Raw genomic sequence first — 17,785 nt, forward strand, 5'->3', positions numbered from 1 at the left:
TGTTTTGTAAAAAAGCCTGCCAATAGTGTTGGCTAGGATGTGAGCCAATCAAACTCTCAATGGTGGTAGTTTTAAGCAGTTAAATACTTTGGAAAAATGTTTAACAGCATATATAAGAACTAAGCTTATATCATATAAATATAATTTATGAAAAAATAGTTATATTCATACAATGGATTACTACTCCAAAAGAGAAAATAAACAACTGCCACACACCAGCAACATGGATTAAGCTTTATAGAAAAGAATTCAAATAAACTGTTTGATAATAAAACAAGTGAGGGAGCTCTCTGAGGAGAGCAGTGGTTCTGACTATGACAGGATACAAGGGAGCTCCCTGGGATGCTGAAAAGCCTATCTTAATCTACGTGGCAGTAACAGAGGAATATACATAGGGGGAAAGTCATCTATAATCTTAAAATGTATTGTCATCTATAATCTTAAAATGTATCAGAAATTATAGTTATGTCTCAATTTAAAGAAAAATTTTCAAGAAAAAAATTAAAAGTTCTTTATATACATCTATCAAATGATCTTACAATACATGCTGTTTTTATAAAAGGAAGGGGCATAATAGTATATGTAGCAAAAGACAAACTATCTCAGGAGGAATATACAAAAAACAAGTAACACCAGCTGCCACAGCAAGGAAGATTTAACTAGTTCATTGTTGGTGAAGGATGAAAGGAAATTTTTCACCATATACCCTTTGAATTTTTTTTTTTTTTTTGGTCTTTTGTCTTTTGTCTTTTTAGGGCCACACCCATGGTATACGGAGGTTCCTAGGCTAGGGGTCTAATCAGAACTGTAGCTGCTAGCCTACGCCAGAGCCACACCAACACGGGATATCTGAGCCCTATCTGTGACCTACACCATAGCTCACGGCAACACCAGATCCTTAACCCACTGATCAAGGCCAGGGATCGAACCCACAACCTCATGGTTACTAGTCAGGTTCATTAACCACTGAGCCATGATGGGAACTCCTACCCTGTCAATTTTAAATCACCAGAAATTAATTTGTTAAAAAAAATAAATAAATTGAAGAAAATAGAGAGACCAGACAAGGGAAAAGCGGTCATTTAGGCCTTAAAAGACTCATGCAAAAACTTAAAGACAGTGAGTTCCCACTATGGGCCAATGGGATCGGCAGTGTCTCTGTAGCACCAGGACACAGGTTCAATCCCCCGACTGGCACAGTGGGTTAAAGGATCTGGCATTGTCACAGGCACAGTGTAGGCTGCAATTGCACCTCAAATCTGAACCCTGGCTTGGAAACGCCATATGCCTCAGGGAGGCCAAGAAATAAACAAAAACAAAAACTTAAAAAGATGTAACATACACAAATTAAGGAAAACTAGACAAAACAGAGTTAGACATATTTTTACTAAAACCAAATCTTAAACTCCTAAACAATGAACTACAGTATACAGTCAATATTTCTGGGTGACCAAGGTTTTTTCTATTATTTTTGGCCCCTTTCTTAATGATACCTATTATGAATTACCACCAATGCTGAAATATATATCCCTAGTTCCTGGTCCTATGATGAGTACTAGGACAAAAACCAGCATGTGAAAGACCTAGATAAGAAGAGAGCAGCACTTGGAGTTCTGTTGTGGTGCAAGAGGTTAAGGCTCTGGTCTTGTCACTACAGTAGCTTGGTTTGCTGCTGTGGCTCAGGTTTGATCCCTGGCCTAGGAACTTCCACATGCTATGGGGTGTAGCCAAAAAAAAAAAAAAAAAAAAAAAAAAAGAGAGAGAGAGAGAGAGAATGAGAAGAGAGCAGTGAACACATTCTGTGGACCTACAAGGTCAGCCAATTTGGGAAACAAAGTTTCAGATGAGAGTAGTGGGCAAAGTTATAAGGACTTCACAGTTATATTAATTTCTCTTCTAAGTCCATATAGTCTATGACAGCCTTAGAATTATTTGTTCAATTATAAAAACTAGAAAATTAACGCCTGACGAGATTAAATAACTTGAAATACAGATACAGAACTGATTGGTTGCAGAGCCAGGGTCAACTGAATCTAACAACAGACAACACAAATAGTTCTCAGTTGTGGAGCAAGCATCAAGAATGCAATAAGGTGGGAGTTCCAAGGGGGTGCATTGGTTTAAGGATCTGGCATTGTCACTGCTGTAATGTGGGTTTGATCCCTGGTCCAGGAACTTCCACACACCGTGGGTACGGTCAAAAAAATTAAATTAGAATTAAATGTAAATATAATGCAGCAATTCTCATCATGGAGCAGCAGATACCAATCTAACTAGTAACCATGAGGACAGAGGTTCAATCCCTGGCCTTGCTCAGTGGGTTAAGGATCCGGCATTGCCGGATGAGCTGTGGTGTAGGTCACAAATATGGTTTGGATCTGGCATTGCTGTGGCTGTGGCGTAGGCTAGGCACTAAAGCTCTGATTCGACCCTTAGCCTGGGAACTTCCATATGTTGCTGGTGCGGCCTTAAGACGACAAAAAAAAAAGAATGCAAAAGCTGGATTTATCATGTGATCCAGCAATTCCACTCACTTCTAGGTTTATACCCAAAGGAAATGAAAAAATTTTTTCAGAGATCCATGCACTCTTGTGTATATTACAGCATTATTTCACAGGAGCCCAGATAGAGAGACAACTATCCATTAATAAATGAATGGATAAGAAAGATGTGGTATACCTACACAACAGACTATTATTCAACCATGAGAAAGGAGGATACCCTGTCATTCCTGGTATCTTGAACACATTACATGAGATAAATACAATGGGGAAAATACTATATGATATCACTTATATGTGGAATCTAAAATCAGACTTGCAAAAAAAAACAAGTAAAATGGTGGTTATCAGGGGATGGGGAGGGGCTAAGACTGATGTTGTTTAACGGTACAATCTTATAATCAGTAGCAAATAAGCCTTAAGAGACCTAAATCACAGTACAATACTATGGACAAATACAGTGTACTATAACTATGTTAAGTGATAAAGCTACATTAGCAATCATATTACAATATACACATATATCAAAGGAAAAAAAAGAATGCAGAAAGGTGAAAAATGAATGGGAGAAGAGAAAACAGATTCAGTAAGCTTGGCTGTGTAAATGCACTCAAAAGTATATTTTGGGAGTTCCTGTTATGGATTGGTGGTAACAAGCCTAGTATCCATGAGGAGGCAGATTCGATCCCTGGCCTTGCTCAGTGGGTTAAGTATCCGGCATTGCCATGACCTGGTGTAGGTCGCAGATGTGCTTGGATCCTTTGCTGCTATGGCTGTGGCACAGGCTGGCAGCTACAGCTCTGATTTGACCCCTGTGTATTTTGCTTCTTTTGAGAGTTTTTTTCAAGCAAAGAAAGACTTGACCATATCCAAATAAATATAGGAAAAAGCTAGTAGAAATGGAGTGAAGATCAAAGGAGTGATCAATAGAAGGATATTCTTTTTTTGTTTTTTTGTCTTTTTGTCTTTTCCAGGGCCACACCCACAGTATATGGAGGTTCCCAGGCCGTGTCTACAAGCCGCGTCTACGACCTACACCACAGCTCACAGCAATACCAGATCCTTAAACCACTGAGTAAGGCCAGGGATCAAATCCGCAACCTCATGGTTCCTAGTTGGATTCATTAACCACTGAGCCACGACAGGAACTCCCCAAAGGATATTCTTGAAAACTAACAGTAACAGCAAATTCTTACTTAGAGCTTAATGTGAAGGCCAGATACTACCATTACACATTTCATACTGCTGACAATAGTATGATACGTATTGTTGTTACAATTTCTACTTTAAGAAGTCTTAGGACACTTCCTGAAGTCACAAAGCTAGGAGGATATGTATGTAGGTTCTCGAGTCCATGCTCTAAATCGCTATCTTTATACTGCAAAGCGTAATGAAGCCCTTACCTTCTAAGGGAAAAGACATCTTTCCCACTGTAATAAATGGCAAGTAAATAATGAATGTTAAGTGAATGCAGGCCTATGCTGTTCTAAATCACCACGCTTATGTATTTCTGCATTTCACTGAAACTAGTATTATTTCTTACTATAAATCAGCCACTATGTATTAATAATGCTAACCAAAATAGTAATGCGAAAATTGCTCTTTCTACTATGAACACCATCATAGTATCTGCTCTAGGATAAACTTTGCAAGAAAAAAATGAGTTTTCTTAAAATTACCATATACAGAAACTTTACTTAAATAGTGTCTATGTGGCGTTCCCAGTGTAGCACAGCAGGTGAATATCTAGAGCTGCCTCTGTGGTGGTGTGAGTTCAGTCCCTGGCCTGTGAACGTCCATGTGCCATGAGTGTGGAGGCGGGTCAAAGTGTATATAAATAAATATAATAATGGCATTGTTTGAAGTAATTTTTTTCATAAAACAAAAAATGGCTATATTTTTTTTAAAAGCACTAGTTTATAGTGTTTTGAAAACCCAGACTTCCCTACAGCACGTTTTTATTTATTTTTTTTTTTTTTTTTTTTTTTTTGTTGTTGTTGTTGTTGCTATTTCTTGGGCCGCTCCCACGGCATATGGAGGTTCCCAGGCTAGGGGTCCAATCGGAGCTGTAGCCACCGGCCTACACCAGAGCCACAGCAACGCGGGATTCGAGCCGCGTCTGCAACCTACACCACAGCTCACGGCAATGCCGGATCGTTAACCCACTGAGCAAGGGCAGGGACCGAACCCGCAACCTCATGGTTCCTAGTCGGATTCGTTAACCACTGCGCCACGACGGGAACTCCACGTTTTTATTTTTTTATTTTTTTGGTCTTTTGTCTTTTTAGGGCCACATCTGTGGCATATGGAGGTTCCCAGGCTCGGGGTCTAATCAGAGCTATAGCTGCCAGCCTTCACCAGAGCCACAGTAATGCTAGATCCGAGCCCCGTCTGCAACCTATACCACAGCTCACGGCAATGCCGGATCCTTAACCCACTGAGCAAGGCCAGGGATCGAACCCACAACCTCATGGTTCCTAGTTGGATTCGTTAACCACTGAGCCACGAAGGGAACTCCTACAGCTGGTTTTTAAAACATTTGCTAAAGTAGTCAAAGATAGGAGTTCCCATTGTGGCTCAGAAGTCAGCGAACCTGACTAACATCCATAAGGACATGGGTTTGATCCCCGGCTTTGCTCAGTGGGTTAAGGATCCAGCGATGCCATATGAGCTGTGGTATAGGTCGCAAATGGGGCTCGGATCGTGCATTGCTGTGGCTCTGGTATAGGCCAGCAGCTACAGCTCATATCAGACCCCGAGCCTGGGAACCTCCATATGCTATGGGTACAGCCCTAAAGAAAGACAAAAGATTTAAAAATTAAAAAATAGTCAAAGATAACTCAAAGGCCGAAAAAAAAAAAAAACTTGTAAACTATACTTAAAGGACTTGTATCCAGAATAAGGAAATCTTACAATTCAATAACTTAAAAAACAAACAGTCCAATAAAAATAAGCAATGATTTGAACAGATATTTTAACAAATAAGGTACACTGATGGCAAATAAACACATAAAAAGATGCTCAAAGTCACTGGGAAAACATAAAGTAAAACCACAATAACAAACTTACTCATTATTCAAAAAATTGATAATACCAAGTGCTGATGAGGCCATGCAGCAAATGGAAATGCTCATACAAAATGGTGGCATGCAAAATGGTTAAACCCACTTTGGACAATAGGCTGGCAATTTCTTATAGTTGCACATATACTTACCACACATTCCAGCAATCACAATCCTCAATATTTACCCAACAAAACTGAACACTTTGTATATACACGCAAAGACCTATGCTTTACTCCTAATCTCTAAAAACTGGAAATAATATAAATGTCTATCAACAAATGACTGAATAAATTGTAGTAGCTAATACTAGTCAACAGGAAGAACAAACTACTGACACTTGCAACAACATGAATGTCTCTCAAAAATACCATGCTAAGAAATCAGAAACAAAAGATTATAAACTGTCTATTTATTTCCATGATATTCTGGAAAATGTTTTACAACTAGAACAAGAAAATCAGATCTGTGATTCCCAGGTGCCCACATATGGATAAAGGGATTGGCTACACAGAGGGCACAGGGTATAAGTCTATCAAAATTTAGAGAACTATATAGCAAAAAGAATAAATCTGATTGTATGCATGTAGGGAACAGCAAACAGAATATTGAAAGCATTTCTGAAAAAGAATAGAAAGAAATTTAACAAAAGCATCAAGAACACAACCTGAGTTCTTATGTGGTGCAAGAGGGTAAGGATCCAACATTGTCACTGCTGGGAAGCTCAAGTCCCTACTGTATCATGAAGACTATTTTAAATTAGCCCGTCTGTAATAGAGGAAATATTCTCAGGTTTTTAATAATGGGAATATATGCTATTTTATAGCAACCTAAAGAATAAAGGACCAAGAACACCCAAGAAAGTTCAAGTTTGTATTGCAGTTCAAGCCATCTAAGAAGGACCAGGTTAAAAACAGGCAGAAACATCGTTAGTAATTCTTTGAGGGGTTTCCAAGGTTAGACATAAATATTTGGGTTTACAAAACGGGGAAAAAAAAAAAAAAACCACTTTGAGATGCAGTTAAGCATTAGGCAACAACAAACTGTTTTTACTTTTTCCTTAAAATTGTTTAATAGGAGTTCCCGTCGTGGCGCAGTGGTTAACGAAGCCGACTGGGAACCATGAGGTTGCGGGTTCAGTCCCTGCGCTTGCTCAGTGGGTTAACAATCCGGCGTTGCCGTGAGCTGTGGTGTAGGTTACAGACTCAGCTCGGATCCCGCGTTGCTGTGGCTCTGGCGTAGGCCGATGGCTACAGCTCTGATTAGACCCCTAGCCTGGGAACCTCCATATGGCGTGGGAGCGGCCCAAGAAATAGCAACAACAACAAAAAAACCAAAAAAAAAAAAAAAAAAAAAATTGTTTAATAGACTATTTTTTAGAGCAATGTTAGGTTCAGCAGTTTTATAAGTACAGGCTGTTTTGTAGATAAATAATTACCTCTAAAATGAGATTAAGGTTTGTAGTGAGAGCTTGAACACGGTGAAAACCAGCAATCAGGGAAATAGGTAAGAAACCTTGCTTATCCATCTTTCTTCTCAGAAAGAAGTCCCGTTCCAAGTTTTCTATACTGAAATAATATTCACTGAAAAGAGAATAAGTAAACATAAATTTTATCAATTTATTCAACAGGAAATTAAAACATCCACTACTCATATCAATTGCTATAAAACTTTTATTAATAACATTTATATTTAATACAACATAGATAGGGTAGATACAATAACAGCCACTGATTATCTCCTCAAAACTAACCTCTACTTAGATTAGCTTGACCTAAATATAAACAATTAACATCATAAGCATTATACTTTATTTTTTTGCTTCTTAGGGCCACACCCGTGGCATATGGAGGTTCCCAGGCTAGGAGTCTAATCCGAGCTGTAGCTGCCGGCCTACACCAGAGCCACGGCAACGCTGGATCCGAGCTGCGTCTTCGACCTACACCACAGCTCATGGCAACGCCAGATCCTTAACCCACTGAGCAAGGCCAGGGATCAAACCCACAACCTCATGGTCCCTAGTTGGATTCGTTTCCACTGCGCCACGATGGGAACTCCATAAGCATTATACTTTAAAATAGTCCAATAATTGACTTTCTTTTGCACATCCAAGGCATGTGGAAGTTCTCAGGAAAGGGATCCAATCCCAGCCACAGCTGTAAACTACATTGCACACAGCTGCAGAAACAGCAGATCCTTAAGCCACTGCGGTGGGTCAGGGATTGAACCTGTGCTCCAACATCAACCTTAGTCGCTGCAGAGACAACACTGGATCCTTAGCCTGCTCGCACAGCGGGAACTCCAATAACTGACTTTTTAATGAGTTAACTAAGCGAAAAAATTCATATGAAAGCTACTTTAACTTGCTTCTTTTAAACACTAAATAACAAAGCTCAGCACAAGTCAACAGAGTGCCTTCCCACTTTTTCTAATCACTGAGAATAATGGTTTACCGAAGTATTCTTTGTTAAGTTTACAGAGTAAACTGGTTTGTCTTGTTTTCTAAATTGTCAGGGTACTGAAATTGTTTAATACTTCTGAACCCTAGCAATCAGTATAATGCTTAGTAAAAACTGAGTGAATACATGGGCATAGGTGCACACAACTTTATATTTGAATGATTCAAGATCTCCCCCTTTGATATAAAAGGCATTAAGAATAAACAATATAGCTAAACAAAGAATATCTACAACACCATGAGGCATATAAATGAATGAAAAAACAAACAAGTAACTTACACACCTAATCTTCTCTAGGAAAGTACAGAGAGAAATGTAAATGGACAAACTGTATCATCAATGCCAAGTTCCAAGATATAAGAAAATATGAAGGATACATCTAATAATGGCACTTGATAAACCTCTGTTTAAATTACAGCCTGCATATAAAAAGTGAGAACAGGAGTTCCCGTCGTGGCTCAATGGTTAACGAATCCAACTGGGAACCATGAGGTTATGGGTTCGATCCCTGGCCTTGCTCAGTGGGTTAAGGATCCGGCGTTGCCCTGAGCTGTGGTGTAGCTCACAGATGCAGCTCGGATCCCGCGTTGCTGTGGCTCTGGCGTAGACCAGCAGCTACAGCTCTGATTTGACCCCTACCCTGGGAACCTCCATATGCCACTGGAGAGGCCCAAGAAATGGCAAAAAGACCCCCCAAAAAAAGTGAGAACAGGGAGGGGGAGGGTGTGGGGTGGATGGGGAGCCTGGGATTAATAGATCCAAACTATGGCCTTTGGAATGGATTAGCAATGAGATCCTGCTTTGTAGCACTGCGAACTATGTCTAGTCACTTGTGATGGAGCATGATAACGTGAGAAAATAGAATGCATACATGTATGTGTAACTGGGTCACCATGCTGTACAGTAGAAAAAAAATTTTATTGGGGAGTAACAATTAAAAAATAAATAAACTTTATCTGACCCTAAAAAAAAAAAAAGTGAGAATAGGATTCTAGACAGACAGGACAGTAAAGTAGAAAATGATAATAGAAAAGAAATACATGACATCAGATGATATGGAAAACAGTTTAGAAACCCTATACTATTTCCAAATCACAGAAAATATTTTCAGAGATGAGTGTCAAATTAGGAGAAAGCACACCAGCTTATATATTTGGATGAAAGGCTGGGTAACTAAAGATATCCTTGAGTTATTTAGGTCAAATTCTGACTTTGAAAAAATAATCACCTATATATAAAAACTAGCTTTGAGGTACTTTTCACTGAGTGGGAAAAAAAGTCTTATTGCATAAATGTAAATGCCCAAGTTGTTTATTTAGACTGTAATATTTATCCAACTATCAAAGTGCAAACCTCCCTCATATCTGTGAAATACTATTAATGACTTGTTAACACTAGTGAATCATTTGCTCTTCTTAAACACTGAAGAAAATTTCTTGAAGTAATGAACATTCTGATTTTTGTTACACCTCAAAATTCCTTCTCACAGTGCCTGGAATGTGGTAGGCACATAATACACATGTTCTGGTTTTTGTTACATTTCAAAAGCCCTTTGGAGTTCCCGTTGTGGCGCAGTGGTTAACAAATCCAACTAAGAACCATGAGGCTTCGGTTCGATCCCTGGCCCGGCTCAGTGGGTTAAGGATCCGGCGTTGCCCTGAGCTGTGGTGTAGGTTGCAGACATGGCTCAGATCCTGCATTGCTGTGGCTGTGGCATAGGCCAGTGGCCACGGCTCTGATTAGACCCCTAGCCTGGGAACCTCCATATGCAACGGGAAGCAGCCCTAGAAAAGGAAAAAAAAAAAAAAAAGCCCCTTTATGCTGCCTAAAATGGAGCAGGCACATAATACATATACTTAAATTCAAAATATTCAGGCATTAAGACATCTGATTTAGTCACAAGTTAAAACTGTTCTTGGACAAAATATTTCTCTGAATCATTAATAAGATGCCTTTTCAATCTAGTATTCTATGAAAAACACAGAATCTAAATAAATCCATTAATCATTCTATGACCTATAGTACTTATTTTTAAAAACTTCTAGCAGTTCCTAGTGGCCTAGTAGGCTAAGGATACCGTGCCATCACTGCTGTGGCTTGGATCACTGCTATGGTATGGGTTCAATCCCTGGCCCAGGAACTTCTGCATGCCACAGGAACGGCCAAAAACAAACAAACAAATTCTAGTGGGCTGCAAACATATTCATGTCTAAATCTGAATGTTAAAGGACAGTCCTAGCTAGAAATAATTAAGATCTTCAATTTTTTTTAATAACATCACATGAAAATATGGAATTATCAATACACATTTTCAGTTAAAATGATGTTAAAAACTCAACCATCCATAATAAAGTTAAGCCTCTTTCTCCAAAATATGTAGCCTAATATTCCACAAGGGCAAGGAAGTTTTTCAGTAACTTTTCACCAAGAAAAGTCTAAACCCTAACGAATAAGCCTATCTATGTATGAGAAACCTTGAAGACACAAAGTCAAAAGCATGACTCTTCATGGAGTTACCACTGTGGCACAGTAGGTTAAGAATATGAGTGTAGCGGCTCGGGTTGCTGCAAAGGCACAGGTTCAATCTCCGGCCTGGCACGGTGAGTTAACAATACAGCACTGCTACAGCTGCAGCAGCATGGGTCACAGCTGTGGCTCGGATTCAATCCCTGGCCCAGGAATTTGCATATGCTTTGGATGTGGCCATAAGAGAGAGAAAAAAAAACATGACTCCTCAAATCCATATGTTCACTAAACAGAGAATGATAACAGTAAAGAGCCATTCTCTTCTATATTTACGAAAAATGCTACTGCTAAACAATAACAAAAAAAAAGGAGTCATGTCCAATGCCATGTCTGACATTTTGTTCAGTGTCCTAGGGGACATTACCATGTCCTACCTTAGAAGCTCTGGATTCTACACTGCATGATCAGAAATTTTGTCAACACTGAAGTGGCTGTGCTCCTCCCTCACTTGTATGAGCACATTGGAGGCCGATTATCCTGACATGGAGTTTCATGTCCACTGTCAGGTCTCAGAAGGGACCTGGCAGCAGGAGTTACAAAAAAGACAGGAATAGTGGTTTGAAGTTGATAGCCACATGCCAGGTACTTTCTGCCCATAAAAAGGCCCATTTCTTCAGTGTTTGCGTCAACTGTAACAAAAGAAGCAAAAATAAAATAAACAAGTTGCTTTGTACCGTAAGCCAATCAAATCCACCATGAAGGTATCCCAGGAGGATGCCTGGCTGATGCTGAAGAAGAAATTATTTTCTAGTAACACACTAGGGTCCACTTTCATTTTAAAATAAAGATGGATGTTTTTAAAAGCTTATGCCCTTTCAAAAATATCTTTCTTCCTTCCCCTTGTAAAGATAAAAAGTTCAAATTTCAACAAACTACTATGCAAATCACTTGGGAATGTTTTTCTCATCACTATATAAACACACTACATAAATATGCAAAACATCCCACACAATACTAATATGTAGAGAGGTTTTTCCCTTAAAGATAACAGAACAAACTAGTGTTCTCCTAAACTTCAACTTCAATATACAGAAAGCAACTATTACAAGAACTAGAGTAAAAAGTCCAAACTAATAAAGATTACTTAGTCACCTTTTAATATGTCACAAAGAAAGAAAACAAAAAACAAACTTAGAATCTGTGGCATATGGAAGTTCCTGGGCCAGGAGTCAAATAGGAACTGCAGCTGCGACCTACACCATAGCCATGGCAACACCAGATCCAAGTCGCATTCACAGTCTATGACGAAGCTGAGGCAACACCAGATCCTTAACCTTGAGCCACAGGGGAACTCCAGAAGATACCACCTTTTTTTGCCATTTATGTTCATTTGAAAATTTTAATATAAACATATAAAATGTTAGATAAACATTTTCAAATGAGCTAAATTTCACTTTTTCAGTTTCAAAGATATATTACGTATGTGTATACATATGTGTGTATAGCACTTTTATATTCTTATAGATATATTTTGGCTATGCCCACAGCATATGGACATTCCCAGGTTAGGGATCAAAGCCACACTACAGCAGTGACAATGCCAGATTCTTAACCCACTAGGCCACCAAGGAACTCCCATATTCTTATATTTAGTTATTCTCATTATGCCATGACATTTTAACTAATGTCCTTTAAGAAAAGCAACACCTAAGCAGAGAAAGCAGGAGTCTTACACATAACATGAACCAAATAGAAACTTTTAAAAATACATACTTGACCAACATTTGCTTGAAAAAAATATCCTATTAAAATCCTCCAATTTTACTAATCAACAGCTTAGAAAATGTGTTATATTCACTATCAATGATGTAAAAGTTTGATATTACAACAGATTTCCCTATCCTGTTTATGTATGACTGACTTACATTTGACGCTTGATATACTCTTTAAGCAATGCTTCTTCCACAGGATACACCTGAATGCCCGTACCATCATCATAGTAATACATCATACTGGTATTAAGTTCTGTTTGAAATGGTTGATCAGTCCTTTCACCATGTTCTCGATAACCATATGCATAATCAAAGTTCACTTGATGCAGTAAAGAAAAAGAAAAATAATCACAGACTGAAAAAAAAGAAACAGTTGCTATAAAGAAAAATCCAAAGTGAAGTATTTCAAGGGGTAACAAATATAAAACCACCTTATTATTGGACAAATAAAATCAGTTAAAACATCATACGGGACAGTGAGAAAAACAGAGGACTTGCACACTTTTTTCAAAGTTCATCTAATTTAACAAAACAAAAAAATCATGTCCTACATCGAGGATTTCCTCTGCCTCGTCCTCTTCCCCGTCCTCGGCCTCTTCCTCGGCCTCTAAAGGAACCTCGGATATTACCACCCTCACTTCTCACACTGGAAACTTCATCTTGATCATCTCTTTTTTCTCTTTCACGCCTCCAACCTTTTCAAAATAAAAATATTTTTATACATTCCAATCTGGAACTATGAAAGCATGATTATCTTTATGAAAACGTGGTAACTACCCCTCCCCACTTTGTAACTAGTTGCTAGTGACCAGGTATTCTTCAGAAAGATACAAACTTGAAGAGATTCCAAGGGATTTTTGTCAAAATGTCTCTAGCATAAAAGACATTTTATGTATTGACATGTAAAGAAGATATTCTAATAAGTAACATACTGAAAAGATAAAGATCTTTTGCTAAATCTTTACTGCTGACAATTCAAGAAGTCCTAAGACAACTAAGTTTTGCACTATATACAACTCCTGTAGAAATTTATTTTCATAAGAGGATTTTTTTTAAGGAAAGGACACTTCTATTAAGTAAAAAGTGCTTCTTTTAAATAAAAAAGAAAATAAAAACAAACTGGGAGAAGATATCTGTGGCACTACATAGCAATTACATCCAGAATAAAGAACTAGAACTCATACAAATAGCTCTTATGCATGTGCTCAGATGCACGAACATGTGCACACATGCACATACACATACTTAATGGGTTAGAAGATTAACAGAGCAGGAGTTCCCGTTGTGGCTCAGAGAGTTGAGGACCTGGCACTGTCTCTGTGAGGATGTAGGTTTGATCCCTGGCCTTGCTCAGTGGGTTGAGGGACTGGTATTGCCATGGCTGTGGTGTAGGCCACAGCTGCAGCTCCAACTAGACCCATTGTCCAGGAGCTTCCATGTGTCACAGATACAGCCGTAAAGAGGAAAAAACAAACAAACAAAGGCTAGGAGGGCAAACAAGAAAATACAAATGTATAATTAAAAAACATTGCTCTATCTAAATGTATAATGAAAAAAATTTTAACATAATAGCAAATGTTTACCAAGATAGAGAAGACAGAACTTTATGTAATACTAGTAGGAGTAAAAAAAAAAAAAAAAAAAGACACATTCACTTTGGAAAATAATTTGAAACAAATTTAAAAGTACGTATACCCTACAGACCAGGGTTTTTAAACCATTGTATTATTACCATTTTGAGCCAGATAACTCTTTAGTGTGTGGGGGATATCCTGGTATTGTAGGATGTTTAACATTATCCACCATCTCTACTCACTAGGTACAAACAGCATTAATCACCACCACCCCATCCCCAGTTACAAAAACCAGTATTATCTCCAGACAGTGCCAAATGTCCTCTCGGGAAGGAAAAAAGCACCCCCATAAGAACCATTGCCTTGGAGTTCCCATCGTGGTGCAGTGGAAACGAATCTGACTAGGAACCATAAGGTTTCGGGTTCGATCCCTGGTCTCGCTCAGTGGGTTAAGGATCCGGCATTGCCGTGAGCTGTGGTATAGGTCACAGACGTGGCTTGGATCCCATGTTGCTGTGGCTGTGGTGCAGGCCAGCAGCTGTAGCTCTGATTAGACCCCTAGCCTGGGAACTTCCATATGCCACAGGGGAGGCACTAAAAAGCAAAAAAAAAAAAAAAAAAACCAAAACAAACAAACAAAAAAAAACAAAACAACAACTATTGCCTTTGAAATTCCCACAATGGTGCAGTGGGTTAAGAATCCAACTGCAAGAGTTCCTATTGTGGCTCAGCGGGTTAAGAACCTGACTAGATCCATGAGGACACAGGTTCGATGCCTGGCCTTGCTTAGTGGGCTAAGGATTTAGTGTTGCCAAAAGCTATGGCAAAGGCCAGTAGTTTCAGCTCCAACTCAACCCCAGACCAGGAACTTCCATATCCCGCAGGTGTGGCCCTAGAAAAGAAAAGAAAAAAAAAAAAAAAAAAAGACTACTGCTGCAGTGGCTCACGTTGCTATGGAGGTACAGGTTCAATCCTCGGCCCAGAGCAGCTGGTTAAAGGATCCAGCATTGCTGTAGTTGCTGTGTCAGCTGTGGCTCAGATTCAATCTCTGGCCCTTGCTCAGAAACTGCTATATGCTACAGTTGCAGGAAAAAAAAAAAAAAAAAAAAAGGCCAGGATCGAACCTGTGCAGCTGCAAAAGACAATGTTAGATCCTTAATCCCCTATACCACAGAAGGAACAACCCATGCATTTCTTTATTTTTATTTTTTTGGCCTTTTCTAGGGCTGTACCTGCAACACACAGAGAAGTTCCCAGGCTAGGGGTCGAATCGGAGCAATAGCTGCCAGCCGCCAGCCTATGCCACAGCACAGCAATACCAGATCTGAGCCCGCATCTGAAACCTACACCACAGCTCACAGCAACGCTGGATCCTTAACCCACTGAGCAAGGCCAGGGATCAAACCTGCAACCTCATGGCTCCTAGTTGGATTTGTTTCTGCTGTACCACAACAGAACTCCTGCATTTCTTTCTTTTTTTTTTGTCTTTTTGCTATTTCTTTGGGCCGCTCCCGCGGCATATGGAGGTTCCCAGGCTAGGGGTCGAGTCGGAGCTGTAGCCACTGGCCTACGCCAGAGCCACAGCAACGCAGGATCCGAGCCGCGTCTGTAACCTACACCACAGCTCACGGCAACGCCAGATCCTTAACCCACTGAGCAAGGGCAGGGACCGATCCCGCAACCTCATGGTTCCTAGTCGGATTCGTTAACCACTGCACCACGACGGGAACTCCCTGCATTTCTTAATACAGTCTTTTTTCAGCATTTTTACCTCAACCCACAGTAAGACTTATTATATGTTACACTCCACACACATGCAAAATTTTAAATTTAAATACAACTGTCATTAAAAAAACAAAGCATTCTATCAATTTGAGAACCTGATCATGACCCAGTAGACCAATTTCTTAACACATTCCCAATCTGTACTTCTAAAGAAATCAGAGAACTTATTGCACATGTCTACTAGGAAACATGCGTAAAAATGTTCATGGCAGCACTTTACTATTAAAAAAAAACTGGAAGCAATCCAAATGTCGACAAACAGAATGGAATTTATCAAATAGTGAAATATCCCTTAGTAGCATGGAAAAAAAAAGAACTAAGCACAGCATTACAACAATATACATGAATCTAAGAAAATTAGGCCAAGTGAAATGCGTAGTATGAAAGAATATGAGACAGGGAGGATAAATTAGGAGGTTGAGATGAACATATACACACTACTACATATAAAACCAATAACCAAGAAGGACCTACTATATAGCACAGGGAACTTATAGTCGATATTCTATAATAACATACAATGAAAAATAATCGAAAAAGTATATATATTCTTATATACATGTATAACTAAAGATAGATATATGTATACATTCAATTATCCACATATATATGGATATCCACCTGAAATTAACACAACATAATAAATCAACTATACTTCAATTTAGGAGTTCTGCTGTGGTGCAATAGGTTGAGAGTCCAACTGCAAGGAGTTCCTGCTAGTGGCTCAACGGGTTAGGGATTTGGCTACTATCCATGAGGATGGGGGTTCGATCCCTGGCCTCCCTCAATGGGTTAAGGATCCAGTCCTGCTGTAAGCTGTAGAGTAGGTTGCATCTGTGGCTCAGATCTGGCATTGCTGTGGCTGTGGTGCAGGCCAGCAGCTGCAGCTCCAATTTGATTCCTGGCCTAGGAATTTCCATATGTTGCCAGTGTAGCCCTAAGAAGGAAAAAAGAAAAAAGAAAGAAAGAAAGAAATTACAGAAGCATAAAGGAAAGTTTCAAAGGTAATGGTAATATATACTTCCAAACTAGGAGCTGAGTTACCAATGTTCATTATACTGTTGTTCTTTACTACCTTATATATTTTCTTATATACCCAATATTAAATAAGAAAAAAATTAATTATGAATATATATGACTTTAAATGGAACATTAAATGATATATGAGAAATAATACAAAAGGTAAAAAACATGAACTTTCTGTAGGCAAGTTTTATAAATTTTTTTTGTCTTTTTAAGGTCGCACCCATGGTAGAAGGAGGTTCCCAGGCTAGGGGTTGAATCGGAGCTATAGCTGCCAGCCTATGCCGGTAACAGCAACACTGGATCTGAGCCACATCTGTGACCTATGCCACAGCTCACAGGAACATCTGATCCTTAACCCAATGAGTAAGGCCAAGGATCGAACCTGTATGATCATGGATGCTAGTCGGGTTCATTAACTGCTGAGCCACGATGGGAACTCCAAGTTTTACCATTTTAAAGTCACATTTTGTGGACAATTGAGTAAATATAATTGCTGACCAGATTTTAGATGATATTAGATAATTAGTGTTGATTTTCTTATGTGCTGCATTTTGTGCTACATATGGGACATCAGTACTGAAGTGTCATGATATCTGCAAGTTACTTCCAAATGATTCAACACGTAGATGAATTAAACACAGCAAATCTACTAAATCGAAGTGCTGATTATATAGGTACTTACTCTATAATGCTTTCACATGACAAAATGCCTTAAAAATATCAGCTTTAAAATTTCAGCAGAAAACTATAAAATCAAATCCTTAGCCAATTGCTTCTGCATATCATCCTGTCCTCTTTTTTCTGAAACCTAAACAAACTCTGCTGAAATAATGTATCTGGGAATTATTACTTGGGGGGCGGGGGCTGCTCCCATGACATGCAGAAGCTCCAGGGCCAGGGATTAAACCCACACCACACCAGTGACCTTAGCCACAGTGGTGACAATGCTATATCCTTAAGCCCCTAAGCTACCAGGGAACTCCCTTGGAATGATTTGTAATGAAAATAATACCATTAAATCAAAGACTGATGGGACACTTTATGATGGATAGATAACGCTAACAACACCTGAACTCAACCTTAACAAACTGAGAGTGGACATTTTATTCCTACTGCTATGACACGTACCAACACACCATG

The 17,785-nt window shown here is 39.1% G+C and overlaps 1 protein-coding gene across 19 annotated transcripts in view; it reads right to left on the bottom strand.

Moving 5' to 3' along the window:
• The window catches only part of LARP1B (La ribonucleoprotein domain family member 1B), a 104,775-nt gene that overhangs the window by 69,508 nt on the left and 17,482 nt on the right, over positions 1-17,785 (bottom strand). For 16 of the 19 annotated variants that reach the window (XR_001298434.2, XR_002346804.1, XR_001298437.2 and 13 more), the window contains exons 6-8: positions 12,812-12,955; positions 12,414-12,579; positions 7,002-7,146 (exon numbers count right to left, since the gene is read on the bottom strand). Coding sequence is in view for 15 of the 19 variants with exons in the window: in XM_021101598.1 (XP_020957257.1) it covers positions 7,002-7,146; positions 12,414-12,579; positions 12,812-12,955 (455 nt within the window). In the remaining 4 variants the exon portion in view is untranslated. Of the gene's footprint in view, positions 1-7,001; positions 7,147-10,922; positions 11,178-12,413; positions 12,580-12,811; positions 12,956-17,785 lie in introns of all 19 variants that reach the window. The other 3 variants (XM_021101600.1, XM_013978895.2, XM_021101602.1) reach the window with 3 other exon arrangements.

Source organism: Sus scrofa, chromosome 8 (genome assembly GCF_000003025.6).
Source record: "Sus scrofa isolate TJ Tabasco breed Duroc chromosome 8, Sscrofa11.1, whole genome shotgun sequence".
NCBI classification, from domain to species: Eukaryota; Metazoa; Chordata; class Mammalia; order Artiodactyla; family Suidae; genus Sus; species Sus scrofa.